This window comes from Ovis aries, chromosome 13 (assembly GCF_016772045.2).
Source record: "Ovis aries strain OAR_USU_Benz2616 breed Rambouillet chromosome 13, ARS-UI_Ramb_v3.0, whole genome shotgun sequence".
Lineage (NCBI taxonomy): Eukaryota > Metazoa > Chordata > Mammalia > Artiodactyla > Bovidae > Ovis > Ovis aries.
In genome coordinates, this window is record NC_056066.1 from 19,475,241 (window position 1) to 19,496,614 (window position 21,374).

Consider the following 21,374-nt stretch of genomic DNA (forward strand, 5'->3'; position numbering starts at 1 on the left):
TGTTGGCAAAGTGATGTCTCTGCTTTTGTGTATGCTAAGTTGGTCGTAACTTTCCTTCCAAGGAGCAAGCATCTTTTAATTTCATGGCTGCAGTCATCATCTACAGTGATTTTGGAGCCCAGAAAAATAAAGTCTGACACTGTTTCTACTGTTTCCCATCTATTTGCCATAAGTGATGGGACCAGATGCCATGATCTTAGTTTTCTGAATGTTGAGCTTTAAGCCAAATTTTTCACTTTCCTCTTTCACTTCCATCAAGGGGCTCTTTAGTTTTTCTTCTCTTCCTGCCATAAGGGTGTTGTCATCTGCATATCTGAGGTTATTGATATTTCTCCTGCCAATCTTGATTCCAGCTTGTGCTTCATCCAGTCCAGCGTTTGTCATCATGTACTCTGCATATAAATTAAATAAGCAGGGTGACAATATACAGCCTTGACATACTCCTTTTCTGATTTGGAACCAGTCTGTTGTTCCATGTCCAATTGCTTCCTGACTTGCATATAAGTTTCTCAAGAGTTGATTTAGTACCATAATACTATGTTGTGATAGTCACTCAGTCCTGTCTGACTCTTTGTGACCCCATGGAGTATAATCCATGGAATTTTCCAGACCAGAATACTGGAGTGGGTAAGCTGTTCTGTTCTCCATGGGATCTTCCAAACCAGGGATTGAACCCAGGTCTACCACATCGCAGGAAGATTCTTTACCAGCTGAGCCACCAAGGAAAAGCCCAAGAATATTGGAGTGGTTAGCCTACCCCTCTTCCAATGGATCTTCCCAAACCAAGGATCGAACCTCCTGCATTGCAAGTGGATTCTTTACCAGCTGAGCTAGTTTTAGGTACACAGCATAGTGATTCACTATTTTTTCAGACTATAATCCATTATAGGTTATTACAAGATAATGGATATAATTCTTTGTGCTCTATAGTATATCCTTGCTGCTTATCTACTTTATACACAGAAGTTTATATCAGTTCATCCCACCACAACTGTCATTCCCATCTTTCGTACTCCTTTTGATAACCACAAGTTAGTGTTCTATATCTGTGAGTTTTGTTTCTACTTTGTAAACACATTCGTTTTTATTATTTTTGAGATTACAGATATAAGTGATATCTACAGTATATGTCCTTTTCTCTCTAATTTGTCTCACTATAAAATACTCTCTGGAATCCATCATGTAACTGCAAATGTCAGTGCTGCACTCCTTTTCATGGCTGAGTAACATTCCATTGTATATCACATCTTAATCCCATCATTTGTGCCTAATTCCTTGCATAAGCTTTTCAGTTCTGAAGGAGAAAAACTCTGTCCTTAGCCTTTGATTCACCTAACAAGATGCTGAATGACTCAGATGAGAGACTCAATACACAGGCTCTGAAAAACTAGAGAAGGAATTTTATAGTTACTGATGGGTCCAGAAACTTTGGAGGCCCTGTGTGCTGAATTGCACCCCTGAATTGCACTGACCACTCTAGCATGCCCTGGAACCAACAGATAGCCTATGAGGCAGTGAGTTGCTGAGATTCACACTTTAATTGAAAAAGAAAGCAGAGTCCTAAGGATTGTTTTCCCTAGCTACTCAGAGAGACTTTGCTGACTAAGGTAGTTTGCCTCTGTGAAAAAGAAGTCATTTTGTTAAACTAGGTGAGGGAGAGGATACATTGTAGGGCTTGTCACTGTAGAACCCATTGTATGATGTGTCAGTCCCTTCTTGCCCAATGAGATAGAAGAAAACTTGGTACTCAACTCCTTGGTTGAGTACACATCTGGCTGCAACAGAAGAGCCCTTACACTGGAATTTCCATTGCCTTGAAAAACACACTTGGATCATCATCTACAGAGGTTCTTAAAGGCACTATGAGCCACACTGCTGATCTCTAAAGTCATGGGTAGAGAAAGGACAGTAAAAATATTTCTGATCCGACTCAGATTTCTATTTTGTTTCCGTCAGGTCAACTTTATAGGTTTTTAAGCTCAATTAAAGCTGCTTATAAGATGATGTCTATTAGTTCACAGCACAATGCAGATCCTGACTGACAAATTTTAAGACATAGGAAAAGAAGCTACAAACAAAACAGTACTAATTGACCACTGAACAGACCTAAAAATGCTAATGGGCACCCACCCCTAGATGATCTGGTTAAAGATTTTCCCAAAGAAATCTCTAGGTCTAGTTCCTAACCAGTGGGGCCTCAAAGAGAATATTAATAGGCGTTTTACCAAAAAGCTCCTAGCTAAGTAGTGGGCCATGGGTCCCAGCACACACTAAAGTCCAAATTGTGATGACACTTGTAACTAATATTGATACAAATGCTCCTCTCTCTGCTCCAAGTGAAACTGACGTGAGTCAGAGAAGCCTCCATTACTTTTATTCAAACCTCCCAGGTTTAACCCATAAGCAACATTAGGCATTGTGTCAATATTCCAACATCATCAGTGGTTATCTGAGCATGTGTGCGAAAGTCAAAACTCAAAGTAGAGAGCGGGGATATTGTATTTCTAGAGTCATTTGGCTGACTGGTGCAGAGGTGATCATGATCTCCAAGACCTTCCATGGCACAAGGGCCCTGTCATGGGTAGAAGCATCCATTGGGCTTCTGTTCCCATAATTACCTGAAGCTGGCTGAAAGGCACACAAATTTCAGAGAGACAATTATTCACCTGCTATTGTCTTTTTGGAATTAGTGATGGACAGGGAGGCCTGGAGTGCTGTGATTCATGGGGTCACAAAGAGTTGGACACTACTGAGCGACTGAACTGAACTGAATTGATTGTCCTTGGGGCACTGATCTGCTGGTCATCACCAAATAATCTTAAGAATAGAATTTTCAACCTAAGGTATCAATATTTCTGCTTTTTTCTCTAAGTAGCTCATGGTATTCACTGTTTAGTCAAAGTGTATTATTTCTATAAAATATACCTCAAAGTTACATAATCATGAAACCAAATAAAAACATCTTCTAATGAGCTTAATTTATAATAATTAAAACTTTTCTATAGCTTTTATTGTTCTTCTGTTTCTAAGTTGTGTCCAACTCTTAGCAACCCCATGGACTGTAGCACACCAGGGTCCTCTGTCCTCCAATATTACCTAGCGTTTGCTCAAACTCCTGCCCATTGAGTTGGTGATGCTATCTAACTATACTTACTAGTAAGTGTTTCCCCTTTGTGAAAACTTGGTTTCTTCATTTGAATCTCTGATTTTGACCTGGAGTCTTGAGGCTCAAACATAGGATTTCCATCTAGTACTTCATCTTGAGCTGCATAGAGAGAAGAATTAAGCCCACTAAATTAAAAAAAAAGAGAGAGATCTATGGAGAAATTCCTCGATTTCAAATTTATAACATGTGAACAGCAGCAGCTGCTGCTGCTACTGCTGCTAAGTCGCTTCAGTCATGTCTGACCCTGTGTGACCCCACAGATGGCAGCCCATGAGGCTTCTCTGTCCCTGGGATTCTCCAGGCAAGAATACTGGAGCAGGTTGTCATGAAGGTACAAGAACATCACTATAATGCGAGATCTTATGTGAAAACTATGAAGAGTCTTAATGAACGTGAGGAAGGTATTTTACCACATCATTAATATTCCTAGACTTCAAATATATTTTATAGTAGGCTCTCATCTTCAGATATTTATTAATGTTTTCACCTAATATATATTGATATCTGTATGCAGGTCAGGAAGCAACAGTTAGAACTGGACATGGAACAACAGACTGGTTCCAAATAGGAAAAGGAGTACATCAAGGCTGTATATTGTCACCCTGCTTGTTTAACTTATATGCAGAGTACATCATGAGAAACGCTGGACTGGAAGAAACACAAGCTGGAATCAAGATTGCCAGGACAAATACCAATAACCTCAGATATGCAGATGACACCACCCTTATGGCAGAAAGTGAGGAGGAGCTAAAAAGCCTCTTGATGAAAGTGAAAGAGGAGAGTGAAAAAGTTGGCTTAAAGCTCAACATCCAGAAAACGAAGATCATGGCATCCGGTCCCATCACTTCATGGGAAATAGATGGGGAAACAATGGAAACAGTGTCACACTTTATTTTTTGGGGCTCCAAAATCACCGCAGATGGTGACTGCAGCCATGAAATTCAAAGACGCTTACTCCTTGGAAGAAAAGTTATGACCAACCTAGATAGCATATTCAGAAGCAGGGACATTACTTTGCCAACTAAGGTCTGTCTAGTCAAGGCTATGGTTTTTCTTGTGGTCATGTATGGATGTGAGAGTTGGACTGTGAAGAAGGCTGAGCGCCGAAGAATTGATGCTTTTGAACTGTGGTGTGGGAGAAGACTCTTGAGAGTCCCTTGGACTGCAAGGAGATCCAACCAGTCCATTCTGAAGGAGATCAACCCTGGGATTTCTTTGGAAGGAATGATGCTGAAGCTGAAACTCCAGTACTTTGGCCACCTCATGTGAAGAGTTGACTCATTGGAAAAGACTCTGATGCTGGGATGGATTGGGGACAGTAGGAGAAAGGGACGACTGAGGATGAGATGGCTGGATAACATCACGGACTTGATGGACGTGAGTCTGAGTGAACTCCGGGAGATGGTGATGAACAGGGAGGCCTGGCGTGCTGATTCATGGGGTCACAAAGAGTTGGACACGACTGAGTGACTGAACTGAACTGAACTGAATATATATTGATAGACCAAACAAAGAAAATACATATGTGCAAGGTAATGCATATAGCATATTTATAATTACAAAAAACTCAAAATCACTTAAACATAAAAGTATAGGAGATTGGTAGCTAGAGTAACACATGTAAACTATGAAAATACAGACTATGGGCTATAAAGTGGCACACAATTGTACAAATACCTGTATAAACAGGTATAAAAGGAATGAAGATCCCAACAAACTGACTTGGAAGCATTTCTAGGAATTAACTCTTAAAGGACCAAAAAAAAGAAAAAACCCTTAAAGAGAGAATACCTAGTGTTCCATCTTAAAAAAAAAAAAAATGAAAGGGAATTTAAAAAAATGACAAAAGATGGTAATCTATAAAAAAGGAAACAAAGGAGGGGGCTTCCCTGGTGGCTCAGTGGTAGAGAACCTGCCTGTGGATGTAGGAGATGTGGTTCGATCCCTGATCTGGGAGGATCCCACATGCCTCGGAGGAACCAAGCCCACACACTACAACTATTAGGCCTGTATTCTAGAGCCCATGTGCTGCAGCTACTGAAACCTGTGTGCCCTACAGCCTATGCTCCTCAACAAGAGAAGCCACCACAACGCGAAGGCCTCACACTGCAACTGGAGGGTAGCCCCGACTTGCCACAACTAGAGAAAAGCCCCCACAGCAGTAAAGACCCAAAACATCCAAAACTAAAATAAAATTATAAAAAAATAAATACAGGAAATATAAACCAAAAACAACTTACACCGTGTGTGTGCTTAGTTGCATCTGATTCTTTGGGATTCCATGGACTACTAGGCTTTTCTGTCCATGGAATTTTCTAAGCAAGGTTAATGGAGTGGGTTTCCATTTCCTACTACAAAGGATCTTCCTGGCCCATGGATACAATGCATGTATCCTGAGTTTCCTGTGTTGGGAGGTGGATTCTTTACCACTGCGCCAGTAGCTCACAAAAGTCACTGCAGACATGGCTGGCTAAGCAATACCTAGTGACTACTATTTGCTGTCAGCCTATCTATGACACTGATGGATACTCCAAGATGTGGTGAATTTCTGACAATCATGTCTAATGAAAGAGAACTCAGGTTTCTCAGCTTCACTTGACCAGCAACAGAGGAGACTATACAGACTCCACTGTGGAGGAGCTACTCTTGTTAATTTAGTGCCGGACACTGACACCTTGTTAGCTGTGTCTCAACAGAACCACTGGTTCTGAGTTCCCTGACAGGGGCCACTGTGTCCAAGGAGGACAAGGGAAGAAGGTGCAGAAAAAAAGAAAAACACCTGAGACAATTTCCTTCTTCTGGCTGACATTTATTTTCTGAAAACTGTCCATTCATGGTGAGCTCCCTGCCACTGGAAACGCTGTCCAGTTACCCAGCAATGGAGGCTCAAAGAAGGGATGGATGGACTCCACCACTCACCTTGTGCCATAAAGTGAACCATGGAGGCCAACACAGCCCCATGAGACTCAAAACATTGATGACATTTATTACTAATAACCAGCTAGTCCCTCTGCTACCCACTGTGACCTTAAGATGAATCTGAGAACTCTATTTTTACCTAGAACACTTGGCTTTTCAAAATAAACAAGATGAGGGATTAGACTAATATCCTTTTGTCCCCAGCAGCATCTGATGATATAAGCCAACTCAGAATTCAAAGTGGCAATGAGGGGAGCCTATCCATTGGGCCATTTGGCTTCTACTTTACCAATAACTGTTATCTCCACAACTCTGATACCATGATGAGAGGATGCCATGAGGAAAAGTAATGCTTTTTGACCCTTAATTAAGCCTGTCCATGGTGCAGGTGACTTTGGGCATTATAAACCTCTATTTCATAGCCCCCACAACTGAATAAATCATTAGTGCAGATGTATTTTCTGTGTGATCTCCAATTCACATCAGCCTCAAGCCATGATGAGCACTGCTGCACTCAGGATCATTTCACTGGGGCACATAGAAGACTGTAAACCTACCAGACTCCCAGTGCCTACAGACGTGTCTCCAGATCAACTACTAATAAGACAAAAAGTAATGCCTGCCCTGTTTGATGAGTTTAAGTGAGCCAAACATCTCTGTGAGATTCCTTTTCCATTCAACAACTAAGACAACCGGTGCATACGGCCTTACCTGCCTACAGACTTAACTATAGGCAGCTTAATGCTGTGGTACAGATCAGGACATTGGCCTGATGTAGTGACACTGTAACTGCCCTAGAGGCTCTTGACCCACCTGAAGGAAATAGGTATGAAGCAATTCATATTACAAATGCCCTTTTCAGCATCCCTGTCTACAAGATGATCGGGTTCACTTTGGCTTTTCTGCAACAGGTTTTACTACACCTTTAATGTTCTTGTCTGAAACGCAGTACTTAGGTACAATCTCAAAAAACGACACAATGATCTTGATTTCTTTCCAAGGCAAACCATTGAACATCACAGTAAACCAAGTCTATGCCCCCAACCCCTAATGCTGAAAAGCTGAATGGTTCTATGAAGACCTACAAGACCTTTTAAGCTAACATCAAAAGAAAGATGTCCTTTTCATCATAGGGAATTGGAATGAAAAAGAAGGAAGTCAAGAGAAATCTGGAGTAACAGCCAAGTTTGACCTTGGAGTACAAAATGAAGCCGGGCAAAGGCTAACAGAGTTTTGCCAAGAGAACCCACTAGTCATAGCAAACACCCTCTTCCAACAACACAGGAGATGATTCTACATATGGATTTCTCTAGATGGTCAATACCAAAATCAGACTGATTATATTCTCTGCAGCCAAAGATGGAAAGGCTCTATACAGTCAGCAAAAACAAGACCTGGAGTTGACTAACTATGGCTCAGATCATGAAATCCTTATTGCAAAATTCAGACTTAAATTGAAGAAAGTAGGGAAAATCACTAGGCCATTCAGATATGATCTAAATCAAATCTCTTATGATTATACAGTGGAAGTGAATTAAGGGATTAAATCTGATAGAAAGACTGCCTGAAGAACTATGGACAGAGATTCATAACATTGTACAGGAGGCAGTGACCAAAACTATGCAAAAAGAAAAAGAAATCAAGAAGGCAAAATGGTTGTCTGAGGAGGAATTATAAAGAGCTGAGAAAAAAAAGATATAAAAGGCAAAGGAGAAAGGGAAAGATATATTCAAACAAATGCAGAGTTCCAGAGAATAGCAAGGAGAGATGAGAAAACCTTCTTAAACAAACAATGCAAAGAAATAGAGGAAAACGATTGAATAGGAAAGACTAGAGATCTCTTCAAGAAAATTGGAGATATCAAAGGAACATCTCATGTAAACATGGGCACAATAAAGGAGAGAAATGGCAAGGACCTAACAGAAGCAGAAGAGATTAAGAAGAGGTGGCAAGAATACACAGAAATGTACAAAAAAGGTCTCAATGACCCAAATAAGCATGACGGTTAGTCACTTACCTAGAATCAGACATCCTGAAATGTGAAGTCAAATGGGCCTTAGGAAGCATTACTATGAGCAAAGCTAGTCGAGTGATGAAATTATGGGTCCATCTAGTCAAAGCTACGGTTTTTCTACTAGTCATGGATGGATGTGAGAATCTGGACCATAAAGAAGGCTGAACTACAAAGAAATTATGCTTTTGAAATGTGGTACTGGAGAAGACTCTTGAGAATCCCTTGGACAACAAGGAGATCAAACCAGTCAATCCTAAAGGAAATCAACCCTGAGTATCATTGCAAGGACTGATGCTGAAGCTGAAGTTCCAATACTCTGGCTACCTGATGTGAAGAGCTGACTCATTGGAAAAGACCCTGATGCTGGGGAAGATTGCGGCAGGAGGAGAAGCGGATATCTAAGAATGTGTTTAATGTGTTGGTTGGATGACATCACTGATTCAATGGACATGCTGCTGCTGCTGCTAAGTCACTTCAGTCGTGTCTGACTTTGTGTGACCCCATAGACAGCAGCCGACTAGGCTCCTCTGTCCTTGGGATTATCCAGGCAAGAATACTGGAGTGGGTTGCCACTTCCTTCTCCAATGCATGAAAGTGAAAAGTGAAAATGAAGTTGCTCAGTCATGTCTGACTCTTCGCGACCCCATGGACTGCAGCCTATCAGGCTCCTCTGTCCATGGGATTTTCCAGGCAAGAGTACTGGAGTGGGTTGCCATTGCCTTCTCTGCAATGGACATGAGTTTCAGCAAACTCTGGGAGACAGTGGAGGACAGGGAAGCCTGGCATGCTGCAGTTCATGGGGTTGCAAAGAGTCAGACACAACTAAGACACTGAACAGATGTCCTTCCAGAAGGTTGAGCAGGAAGTCCAACTCCCAGATGGAGCACCAACCTCCACATACAATCAATGTCTCCTACTTGGTACAGGAAAGGGTACTACCCAACCAGAACCAGATGCCATTTTGACCTGCATGTGGCACTATGTCTAGGACATTATCATGGACAAGGCATAAGATCTGTGACTCATGGGAAATTCCTGGGAATAAACTGGTAAGGAAGAGTAGGTCTCTCTCAGGAGGCAATAATTGCCAAGTTTTAGTCATGCTTAGATTCTCAGTCTCAACAATACAATATAAACGATGCCCAGTGACTGGTGAGACTCACATATGGTAGCAGACACTGGTACTCACACATCCCCCTGCAGGGTCACCTTAATGACAGCACCCAGCGACCAGGTAACCAAAAAGACCTGCATGCTGAGTAGGGCCTGACAACAGAATGCCCTGGAGGCTCTCCAAATGCCTACACAGGCAACATTTTTCCTTTCATTAAATCTGCAGCCTTTTAAGTTACAGGTCTGAGTAATCTTTCTGATGCCTATTAGAGTCTGTGGCAAAAGAACATGGCCACACATCAGAGGTGCCCACCTGATTCTCAGATCCCTAATCTTGTATTTCCTGGCTGAAAGCAGACACCCTTTCAAAGACTGCATACAAGTTTTGGGCTTTGGTGAACATCGAATGCAGAAGTCTCTCCATGAAATAGTCTATTCAGAAGAAATTCCAACCAAATGCTAAATGGTTCTTCCTCTGAAGTTGTTTTATATTATTCAGAGTTAGATTAAAGTGTAAAATTGCTATAAATTAAATGCTCACACATATATTCTTGAACTAAAGAAAAAAGATATGATGAGACTTTTTAAATTTAAAGGCATCTGTAATTTTATGGGCTTCCCAGGTGGCTCAGCAGTAAAGAATCCACTTGCCAATGCAGGAGACACAGATTCAATCACTGGGTTGGGAAGATCCCCTGGAGAAGGAAATGGCAACCCACTCTAGTATTCTTGCCTGGGAAATCCCATGGACAGAGGAGCCTGGTGGGCTACAGTCCATGGGCTCACAAAAAAGCCAGACATGACTTAGGGACTAAAATAGCAATAATAATAATTGTTACACTTACTGATGTGTTTTCCTCCTTTGGAAGTTTTCTGTTCCTGTACTGGAAATTTTGACACTGATTCTTGATGCTGAAGCACAGGAGTTTTGTCTGGAGCATCATCATGAGCTACATAAAAGAAATATATTGAGTTCCTTTACAGAAAAACAGATCTACTAAGAATTTCCTAGATTTCAAATTTGTAACAATATACAACATACTTTCTCATACTTTGAAAAAAGTTTTTATAAGTAAATTACCATAATAGGTTCCATCCCTTCATGGGAAATAGATGGGGAAACAGTGGAAACAGTGTCAGACTTTATTTTTGGGGGGCTCCAAAATCACTGTAGATGGTGATTGCAGCCATGAAATTAAAAGACACTTACTCCTTGGAAGGAAAGTTATGACCAACCTAGATAGCATATTCAAAAGCAGAGATATTACTTTGCTAACAAAGGTCCATCTAGTCAAGGCTATGGTTTTTCCAGTAGTCATGTATGGATGTGAGAGTTGAACTGTGAAGAAAGCTGAGCACTGAAGAATTGGTGCTTTTGAATTGTAGTGTTGGAGAAGACTCTTGCAAGTCCCTCGGACTGCAAAGAGATTCCACCAGTCCATCCTAAAGGAGACCAGTCCTGGGTGTTCATTGGAAGGACTGATGCTGAGGCTGAAACTCCAATACTTTGGCCACCTCATGTGAAGAGTTGACTCATTGGAAAAGACCCTGATGCTGGGAGGGATTGGGGGCAGGAGGAGAAGGGGACAACAGAGGATGAAATGGCTGGATGGCATCACCGACTCGACGCACATGAGTTTGGGTGAACTTGGGAGTTGGTGATGGACAGGGAGGCCTGGTGTGCTGCGATTCATGGGGTTGCAAAGAGTCGGACATGACTGAGCGACTGAACTGAACTGAACCATAATGTCAGATGTGAAATAAACATTATGGGAACATTTTAAACTGGTATACTGTAAAGCTGTTTCAGTAATATTTCTGGACATTTTATATATATGTGTGTGTTTAGATATGCACATACACACACATACATATATAAGGTCTCAAGTTTTCCTAGGTTATTTATACTATAGGCCAGTACATGCTTATTGAACTAAAAATACAAATGAATATGTCCATGGTTCTGCATTACAACAAGTTTGTAAATGTAAAATATTCTAAACCATATGAATTCTAAGGATAAAAATTCAGGTAAATAAACTAAGGTATATATTACCCACTGATTTATAATATAAATTATGGTAAACACTGTGGGACAAACAGCTGTACCTAGAATTATAATCTGAATGAAATTAATCTCTATATACTGACTTACAGGGATTTCTAGAAGGGATTTCTAGGAATAAAGTTAAGTTAAAAAAAAAAACTAAAAAGGGAAAATCTAGCATGTAAACTTTGGGTAAGGAAGAAAAAGAAATGAGAAAAAACAAGGAAAGAAAAAATAAATAGGTAAAACCCAGGAAAAGTATCATAAATCAATGTACTTGGTTGGGTACAAGATGAGAGGAAAGATTGAAAAAGGAAAGATAAGCCTTTAAAAATATCTCTTTGTACATTTTTTTAACTTTCGGGAATAGATTCATGCCCTTTATATTTGAAAATATAATTCAGCCATAAGGGTAAGAAGATGGAATAGAAAAGAGAAAGTAAATGATATGATCCTGCTGAAAGCAAAATAAAAGTAGGAATTCATTGATATGGTGTTTAATACAAACCCTCACAGCTGGATGCGGAAGTAGGGTGGGTAGGGGACAGTCAACGACAGTCAAGTCATGAGATCATTTTCAAAGCTGGCTGTTGTCCTAGTGGCATGTGCAAAGTTATTCTGAAACCACGTGTGGAGCATTACAGGATGGAGCGAATGAGTGATGATGCTGATGCTCTTTAGAACTCTAGCTACCCGAGCCCTGGGATCCATAAAATGGCAGGAACCTTTTGTTTGGGGTTCCTTCAGCTGGGAGACCACCCGTCACCTCAGTCTGCACTGATGTGTCTGCCCCTTGACAGGGGCTCTTCTGTGGTCTGAAAGGGAACACAGCAGAGCTGGTGATCTCCCCTGTCTGACCTACAGCCTACATTCTGAGGGTAAGTGAATAATGGTTCACTGTATCCTTGAGTTCGGTTGTTATGTTAATAGACCTATTGAGAAACTGGCATTTCTTTTCTCTCTTTACCAAGTTAGCACAAGGAGCAGTGTGGTCAATGAAGCCCAGTGCTTGTGTGGAGGGAACACTTTGGGAAGTGCCAGCCAGCATGCAGGACATGGTAGTGAGGGAGCTACCAGAGACCCACAAGGCACTCTGCCAGCAGGGAAATGACTCTCCTAAAGTTGATGCCACAGGGATCTGGAGAGTGCTACTGTGTTATTTCCAAAGTTTTCATCAAATTGAAGTTGACTTAAAATATTGTATTAGTTTCAGGTGTACAGCATAGTGATTCACTATTTTTGCAGACTATAATTCATTATAGGTTATTGTAAGATAATGAATATAATTCCCTGTGCTATATAGTATATCATTGTTGCTTACTTATTTTATACACAGCAGTTTGTATCTGTTCATCCCAAACCCCTGATGGTGCTTCCCATCCTTCATCTCCCTTTTGATAACCACAGGTTTGAGTTCTATATATGTGAGTCTGTTCCCATTTTGTATACACATTTATTCTTTAGAATCCTAATATAAGTGGTATCATACAGTATTTGCCTGTCTCTGTTGACTTGTCTCTCTATATAATACTCTCTGGGTCTGCACATGTTGCTGTAAATAGCAGTATTTCACGCTTTTCATGGCTGAGTAATATTCCACTGTATGCCTCATCTTAATCCATCATCTGTGCCTGGATTATTTGCATAAGCTTTTCAGTCCTGAAGTAGAACAACTGTCTATCCCCTTAGCCTCTGATTCACCTACCAAGATGCTCAATGAGTAAAGGAGGGACTCAACACATAGGCTTTGAGAAAATTAGAGAAGCAGCTTTACAGCTACTAATGGGTCCAGAGTCTTTGGAGGCCCTGCATGCTGAACTGCACCCTAGAGCCACTGTCAGCTTTAGCATGTCCTGGAACTAACAGTCTCTGGGCAGTGAGTTGTTGAGATTCATACTTTAATTAAAAACATACAAGGTCCTGAGGATTGCTCTGCCTAGCAACTTTGCGAAACATCAGTGACTAAGGTAGTCTGCCTGCATAAAAGGAAGTCACTTTATTAAACTAGGTGAGGGAGAGGGTACACTGTAGGGCCTGACACTATAGAACACACTGCATGATGTGCCAGTCCCTTATTGCCCAATGAGGTAGAGGAAAAGAGGGATCAGAGACATGAACACCTAGGACATTTTCCCCTCCTTGGTTCAGTGCATGTTTGGCTCCAACAGAAGAGCCCTTACACTGGAATTCCCCTTGACTTGAAAAACACACTTGGATCATCACTTGCAGAGGTTCTTAAAGGCTCCATGAGCCACACTGGTGTTCTCTAAAGTCACAGGTGGAGTGAGGACATTAAAAATATTTCTGATAAGACTCATATTTCTATTTAGTTTCCTTCAGGACAACTTCACTGGTTTTTGAGCTCAGTTAAACTTACTTAAACAACAGAGGATGAGATGGCTGGATGGCATCACGGACTCGATGCACGTGAGTCTGAGTGGACTCCAGGAGTTGGTGGACAAGGAGGCCTGGCGTGCTGTGATTCATGGGGTCGCAAAGAGTCGGGCACGACTGAGCGATTGAACTGAACTGAACTGAACTGAAACTTACTTATGAGATGATGTCTGTTGGTTCACGGCACAATGCCTGACAAATTTCAAGACAAGGGAAAAGTAGCTACCAACAAAACAGTACTAATTGACCACTGAACAGACCTAAAAATGCTAATGGACATCCACCCCTAGATGATCTAGTTAAAGATTTTCCCAAAGAAATCTCTAGGTCTAGTTCCTAACCAGTGGGGCCTCAAGGAGAACATTAACAGGCGTTTTACCAAGGAGCTCCTAGCCAAGTAGTGGGCCATGAGTCCCAGCACACTTCCTCACTAAAGTCCAAATTGCGATGGCACCTGTAACTAATACTGATACAGATACTCCTCCCTCTGCTCCAAGTGACAGCGACGTGAGTCAGAGAAGCCTCCGTTACTTTTATTTAAACCTCCCAGGTTTAAACCATAAGCAATATTAGGGATTAGGTCAATATTCCAACATCATCAGTGGTTATCTGAGCATGTATGCCAAAGTCAGAACTCAAAGTAGGGAGCAGGGATATTGTATTTCTAGAGTCATTTAGTGACTGGTGCAGAGGTGACCATGACCTCCAACACCAGATACTGAGGGGAAAAGACAACTCTCTCTGGTTGTTCATCGGAGGCCATCACCAAGGACACCCTAGGTCAAAGCCTGCATTGAGTGTATCCTGTCAGGCAACCACAGAACTCCATTTGCATGGCTTCCACTACTGAGTGTTTGTTGACACAGATGTAGTTCCTATGAGTGCACCTGCACTTACATTCAACCCCAGCCCTGATGGGACCTGCTGCAGTTAGGGGCAGTTTTCAGGGCACAGATAAGACTGAGAATCTCCAGACTAAACAGTGTCTCCTCTATCTTATCCAACAAATTCATGGGAAGAAAAGATGTAACTGTTCTCATTGCTAAGCTTAATGAATAGAAATGTCTCTATGAGACTTTTTTCATCTGAATAACTAACTTGATCGTTGCACACAGCCTCACACATATGTTACTCACCGATTCTGGTATGTCAATGCTATAGCATAGCCCTGAGCCCTGGTGGTGCCTGCCACTGTAACTGACATACAGGTGATTCTCCGAAGTAAAGGTACTCGAAGTCCCAAACCTGATAAATCCAATATACTTTGTATGTACTTTGTATGCATTCATCTGCATACAAGTGATCCCAGTCAGCTTAAGCTTTTATAGAAGGACTTGCGATATCTTACTAATGTTCTGCACATGGCCACCAAACAGCTCCAGTATCTGTAATCAGTGCACAGGTCACGGTTTCTAAGTGGCCTTGCTCTTACAGGGAGGAATAGTTTTCACTCAAGCGGACCCAGACAAGGACACACGCAGCAAGCACTAGATGCCCTGTGGACCCACCAGTGGCTCTTGGCTGGGCCATTAACACACACATTTATTTACCTGGTATCCTACTGAAATTCCTGAGTGTGATCTCTAAGAGGCTTACCATAACCTTGGGCTATTCAGTTCCAAAAAATGAAAAGAGGCCCAGCAGTTAGTGGGACTCTGCAACCACCCGCACTAGAAGTTACCTAGGAGCAGTCTTTGATGAAACTGATCTATGATGTTACCAAAAAGGCTGTTTCATTTCAGTGAGGATACAACAAAGAGGGTACCCTAAAAGCCTTGCAACATGCCTCTTATATCAGAAACATCCCTTTACACTGGAATTTATGGCAAAAGACCCCTGCCACATGTTTAGAAATCCACTGGGCTTCTGTTCCCAAAATTACCTGGAGTTGGCTGAAAGGCACACAACTCTGGAGAGACAATTATTCACCTGCTCTTGTCCTTGAGGCATTCATCTTCTAGTCACAAAATAATATTAAGGACAGAAATTCCAACAAAGGCATCAATATAGTTGCTTTTTTCCTCCTAATTAGCTCATGGTATTCATACCTTAGTGAAAGTATAGAATTTCTATAAATTTTATGCTCAAAAATATATAATATGAACCAAAATAAAAACATCTTCTAATGAGTTTAATTAAAGCAATATAAAGCTTTTTGCAGCTTTTACACGTACTACTAAGCCTTTCCCTTTTGTGAAAGCTTGGTTTTTTCACTTGAGTATCTGATTTTGACACTGAGCCTTGATGTACAGGCATACCGTTTCCATCTGGTACTTCATCCTGAGCTAAAGAATTCAGCCCACTAGATAAAAAAAAAAAAGATCTACTGGGAAATCCCTACATGGCAAATTTATACATGTGAACTGGGCAGTTTCTCCCAGTTTATGCAGTTATCATTAAATAACCATAATGTGTGATCTGTTATGAAAACTATGAGAAGAGCCTAAATGAGAATGTGTGGAAAGTATTTTGTTGTTATTAATATTCCTAGATTTCAAACACTAGTTGCTCTTTTTCTGAGTTTTCTTAATATTTTCTGTTAATATTACATTGGTGCAAAAATAATTGAAGTTTTAAGTTGAACTTTGCCATTTGATACTGGAATACATTCTTAAATAAATGTGGCTGTGTTATATATCATTTTAATGTGCATTTCTCACTTTATACTTTTTTGCAAATGACAGGCAATTTATTTTGTATTTATTTTAGACTATAGAAATTATGTTAGACAGAAAGCAAATTCAAACAAAGTGCAACTGTGTGGTAGTTTGAGCATTCTTTGGCATTGCCTTTCTTTGGGACTGGAATGAAAACTGACCTTTTCCAGTCCTGTGGCCACTGCTGAGTTTTCCAAATTTGCTGGCATATTGAGTACAGCACTTTCACAGCATCATCTTTTAGGATTTGAAATAGCTCAACTGGAATTCCATCACCTCCACTAGCTTTGTTCGTAGTGATGCTTCCTAAGGCCCACCTGACTTCACATTCCAGGATGTCTGGCTCTAGGTGAGTGTGAATGATCACAGCTTTGTAAGTATCTGGGTCATGAAGATCTTTTTGTACAGCTCTTCTGTGTATTCTTGCCACTTCTCAATATCTTCTGCTTCTGTTAGGTCCATACCATTTTTGTCCTTTATTGAGCTCATCTTTGCATGAAATGTTCCCTTCAGTTCAGTTCAGTCACTCAGTTGTGTCTGACTCTTTGCGACCCCATAAATCGCAGCACTCTAGGCCTCCCTGTCCATCACCAACTCCCGGAGTTCACTCAGACTCATGTCCATCAAGTCAGTGATGCCATCCAGCCATCTCATCCTCTGTCCTCCCCTTCTCCTCCTGCCCCCAATCCCTCCCAGCATCAGAGTCTTTTCCAATGAGTCAACTCTTCACATGAGGTGGCCAAAGTACTGGAGTTTCAGCTTTAGCATCATTCCTTCCAAAGAAATCCCAGGGCTGATCTCCTTCAGAATGGACTGGTTGGATCTCCTTGCAGTCCAAGGGACTCTCAAGAGTCTTCTCCAACACCACAGTTCAAAAGCATCAATTCTTCGGCGCTCAGCTTTCTCTACAGTCCAACTCTCACATCCATCCATGACCACTGGAAAAACCATAGCCTTGATTAAAAGGACCTTTGTTGGCAAAGTAATGTCTCTGTCTCTCCTTTTCAACATGCTATCTAGGTTGGTCATAACTTTTCTTCCAAGGAGTAAGCGTCTTTTAATTTCATGGCTGCAATCACCATCTGCAGTGATTTTGGAGCCCCCCCAAAATAAAGTCTGACACTGTTTCCCCATCTATTTGCCATGAAGTGATGGGACCAGATGCCATGATCTTCATTTTCTGAATGTTGAGCTTTAAGCCAACTTCTCTAATTTTCTTGAAGAGATCTCTAGTCTTTCCCATTCTGTTGTTTCCTTCTATTTCTTTGCATTGATCACTGAGGAAGGCTTTCTTATCTCTCCTTGCTATTCTTTGGAACTCTGCATTCAGATGCTTATATCTTTCCTTTTCTCCTTTGCTTTTTGCCTCTCTTGTTTTCACAGCTATTTGCAAGGCCTCTTCAGACAGCCATTTTGCTCTTTTGCATTTCTTTTCCATGAGAATGGCCTTGATCCCTGTCTTCTGTACAATTTCACGAACCTCATTCCACAGTTCATCAGGCACTCTATCAGATCTAGTCCCTTAAATCTATTTCTCACTTCTACTTATAGTCATAAGGGATTTCATTTAGGTCATACCTGAATGGTCTAGTGGTTTTCCCCACTTTCTTCAATTTAAGTCTTAATTTGACAATAAGGAGTTCATGATCCTGGCCACAGTCAGCTCCCGGTCTTGTTTTTGCTGACTGTATGGAGCCTCTCCATCTTTGAGATGCTTATTGATAAGATAAGCTCCTTATTGATAAGGCTGATCTAATTTAATTTACAGAAGGGTCCTACTTAAAGGATGAACAGGGACCTTACTGAGCTGGATATGCAATAATGTCCACAGCAGACATAATTAAAAACTTTTATTTATCAGAAACAAAGGCAACATAACAAGCCAAATTAAAACTCTTCTTACTCTAGCTTGTAAACTAGCTAAAGACCAGGATAACAAATATTTACATGACAGTCACTATACTTTTGAAATGGCGCATAATTTTGGAATGCTATTAAAACAATGAGCTGTTTAACCTCCTCAGGAGAACTTTAAAAATCTTTTGTAATATAGCTGCCAAAACAGTTAGCAGTTATTGAAACAATAGGGCACTCATTCCAAATCTGACACTACAGAAGCTAAAAGAAATCAGCTTGCTGATGCTGCAACAAAACAGACAGTTTTAAATATTAATCCTGTCCAGTCTTGAAAATGTCCACTTCTCTCCATTAACCTTGATAACCAAATAAAAGATTTCTTTATACAGGCTCAAGAGATAACCACTAAAGAAGAGAAACAGATACAACAACAGAACTAGGGAATTTTGACCCAGCTACACAAATATGGTTTAGATCAAACAAAGCAAACACTATCTAATGAAGCCTAACTGCCATTACTCCAACATGTACATTCTTTAACACAATGGGCTTTTAAGAAAATGATTTAACGGGAAAAATAATTTTGGAAATCTGTACCCATGATGGTTCAAAGGAAATATATGACATTATTGACAGGGTTTTATTGAGACACTTAAAAAAATACTAAGTACTTTTATATCGAGCTCCCATGAAAAGGATAATGAATTACAATCTAGAGATTTTATTAGAAAGGATATCAAATAAAAGATTATTTACAGACACAATGAAAAAATTCTTATCAAGCATTATTAACTAATCTATATGAAGCCAAACTGAAAGACATTAATTCATAGATTCACATCTCTCATTTTGAAAAGGCCTTCCACCTGAATGGACTTTGACCCCTGTTCCTAGCACCTGCCTTCAACTAAGCCAAGCATCACTAAGCTAGGAGAAGATAACAGTAACAGACAGCTGACCCATGAGTCTGGACCAGGCTTGAAAGACCCATTCTACCAATTCAATTGTACTGCTAACCAAAGGTCTGTCTATCAAAATTAAAAGTTGTTTAATTTCTAGCTATTTTGCCCCCAATGTTTAGGATGGAAATAAAACTCTTTGGTAACACTAAGTATAGCAGCTGCTGCTGCTAAGTCGCATCAGTCATGTCCGACTCTGTGTGACCCCATAGACAGCAGCCCACCAGGCTCCACTATCCCTGGGATCCTCCAAGCAAGAACCCTGGAGTGGGTTGCCATTTCCTTCTCCAATGCATGAAAGTGGAAACTGAAAATTGAAAGTGAAGTCGCTCAGTCGTGTCTGACTCTTAGCGACCCCATGGACTACAGCCTACCAGGCTCCTCCATCCATGGGATTTTCCAGGCAAGAGTACTGGAGTGGGTTGCCATTGCCTTCTCCATAAGTATAGCTACTAGGGGCAAATTCACTGACTTTTGGATTTTTATCAAATTTCTTGGTCAATACAAGGCCAACATAAGCCTCTCATAAATCTTGTCACTGACTCTTCAGATGTTCCTATAATCTATAAAATGATTTCTCATAAGCATATCCCTCCATGTTTTTGTTGTTCAGTTGCTAAGTCATGTCCAATTCTTTGTAATCCCATGGACTGCAGCATTCAGGCTTCCCTGTCCTTCACTATCTCCCAGAGTTTCCTCAAACTCATGTCCATTGAGTCAGTGATGCCATCCAACCATCTCATTCTCTATTGTCTCCTTCTCCTCCTGCCTACAATTTTTCCAAGCATCAGAGTTTTTTCAAATGAGTCAGCTCTTCCCATCAGGTGGCCAAAGTACTGGAGCTTCAGCTTCAGCATCAGTAATTCCAATGAATATTCAGGATTGATTTCCTTTAGGATTGACTGGGTTGATCTCCTTTGCTGTTTTGATCTGAAAGCATCAATTCTTTGGTGCTCAGGCTTCTTTATGGTCCAACTCTCACATCTGTACGCACATGACTACTGGAAGAACCATAGCTTCGATATATGGACCTTTGCAGTAAAGTGATATCTGCTTTTTAAAACACTGTCTAGGTTTGTCATAGCTTTTCTTCTAAGGAGCAAGCATCTTTTAATTTTGTGGCTGCAGTCACTGTGTGCATTGATTTTGGAGCCCAAGAAAATGAAATCTGACACTGTTTTCACTTTTTCCCCATTTATTTGCCATGAAGTGATAGGACTGGATGCCATGATCTTAGTTTTTTGAATGCTGAGTTTTAAGCCAGCTTTTTCACTCTCCTTTTTCACTTTCCTCAAGAGGCTCTTTAGTTCTTCTTTGCTTTCTGCCATTAGAGTGGTATCATCTGCATAACTGAGGTTGTTGATACTTTTCCCAGCTATCTTGATTCCAGCTTTCGGTCGTCCAGCCTGGCGTTTTGCATGATGCACTCTGCATATAAGTTAAATAAGCAGGATGACAGTATACAGCCTTGATGTATTCCTTTCCCAATTGTGAACCAGTCTGCTGTTCCATGTCTGGTTTTATGGCCACTGTATACATGTACCACAACCTTTTTTATCCATTCATGTTATCAGTGGACATCTAGGTGGCTACCATGGTTCTGTGCTGTGCTTAGTCATTCTGTTGTATCTGACTCTTTGTGACAGCATGGACTGTAGCCCGCCAGGCTCCTCTGCCCATGGAGATTTTCCAGGCAAGAAGCTATTATAAATAGTGTTGCAATGAACATTAGGGTACCTATATCTTTTTCAATTATGGTTTCCTCAGGGTATATGCCCAGTAGTGGGATTGGTGGGTAAAATGGTAGCTCTATTCCTAGTTTTTTAAGGAACCTCTATACTGTTCTCCACTGGAGAAGGCAGTGGCACCCCACTCTAGTACTCTTGCCTGGAAAATCCCATGGACGGGGGAGCCAGGTAGGCTGTAGTCCATGGGGTGGCAAAGAGTCAGACACAACTGAGTGACTTCACTTTCACTTTTCACTTTCATGCATTGGAGAAGGAAATGGCAACCCACTCCAGGGTTCTTGCCTGGAGAATCCCAGGGACGGGGGAGCCTGGTGGGTTGCCGTCTATGGGGTCGCACAGAGTCGGACATGACTGAAGCGACTTAGCAGCAGCAGCAGCATACTGTTCTCCACAGTGGCTGTATGAATTTACATTCCCACCAACAGTGCGAGATGGTTCCCTTTTTCCACACCCTCTTCAGCATTTATTGTTTGTAGATTTTTTGATGGCCATTCTGACCA

General features: G+C 41.1%; 1 protein-coding gene across 23 annotated transcripts in view; it reads right to left on the reverse strand.

Moving 5' to 3' along the window:
* The window catches only part of CCDC7 (coiled-coil domain containing 7), a 301,615-nt gene that overhangs the window by 158,276 nt on the left and 121,965 nt on the right, over positions 1–21,374 (reverse strand). For 22 of the 23 annotated variants that reach the window (XM_042230493.2, XM_060397257.1, XM_042230489.2 and 19 more), the window contains 2 exons: positions 10,058–10,162; positions 3,155–3,265 (listed from right to left, as the gene is read on the reverse strand). In XM_042230493.2, coding sequence (XP_042086427.1) covers positions 3,155–3,265; positions 10,058–10,162 — 216 coding nt within the window. The remainder of the gene's footprint in view (positions 1–3,154; positions 3,266–10,057; positions 10,163–21,374) is intronic. The other variant, XM_042230487.2, reaches the window with a different exon arrangement.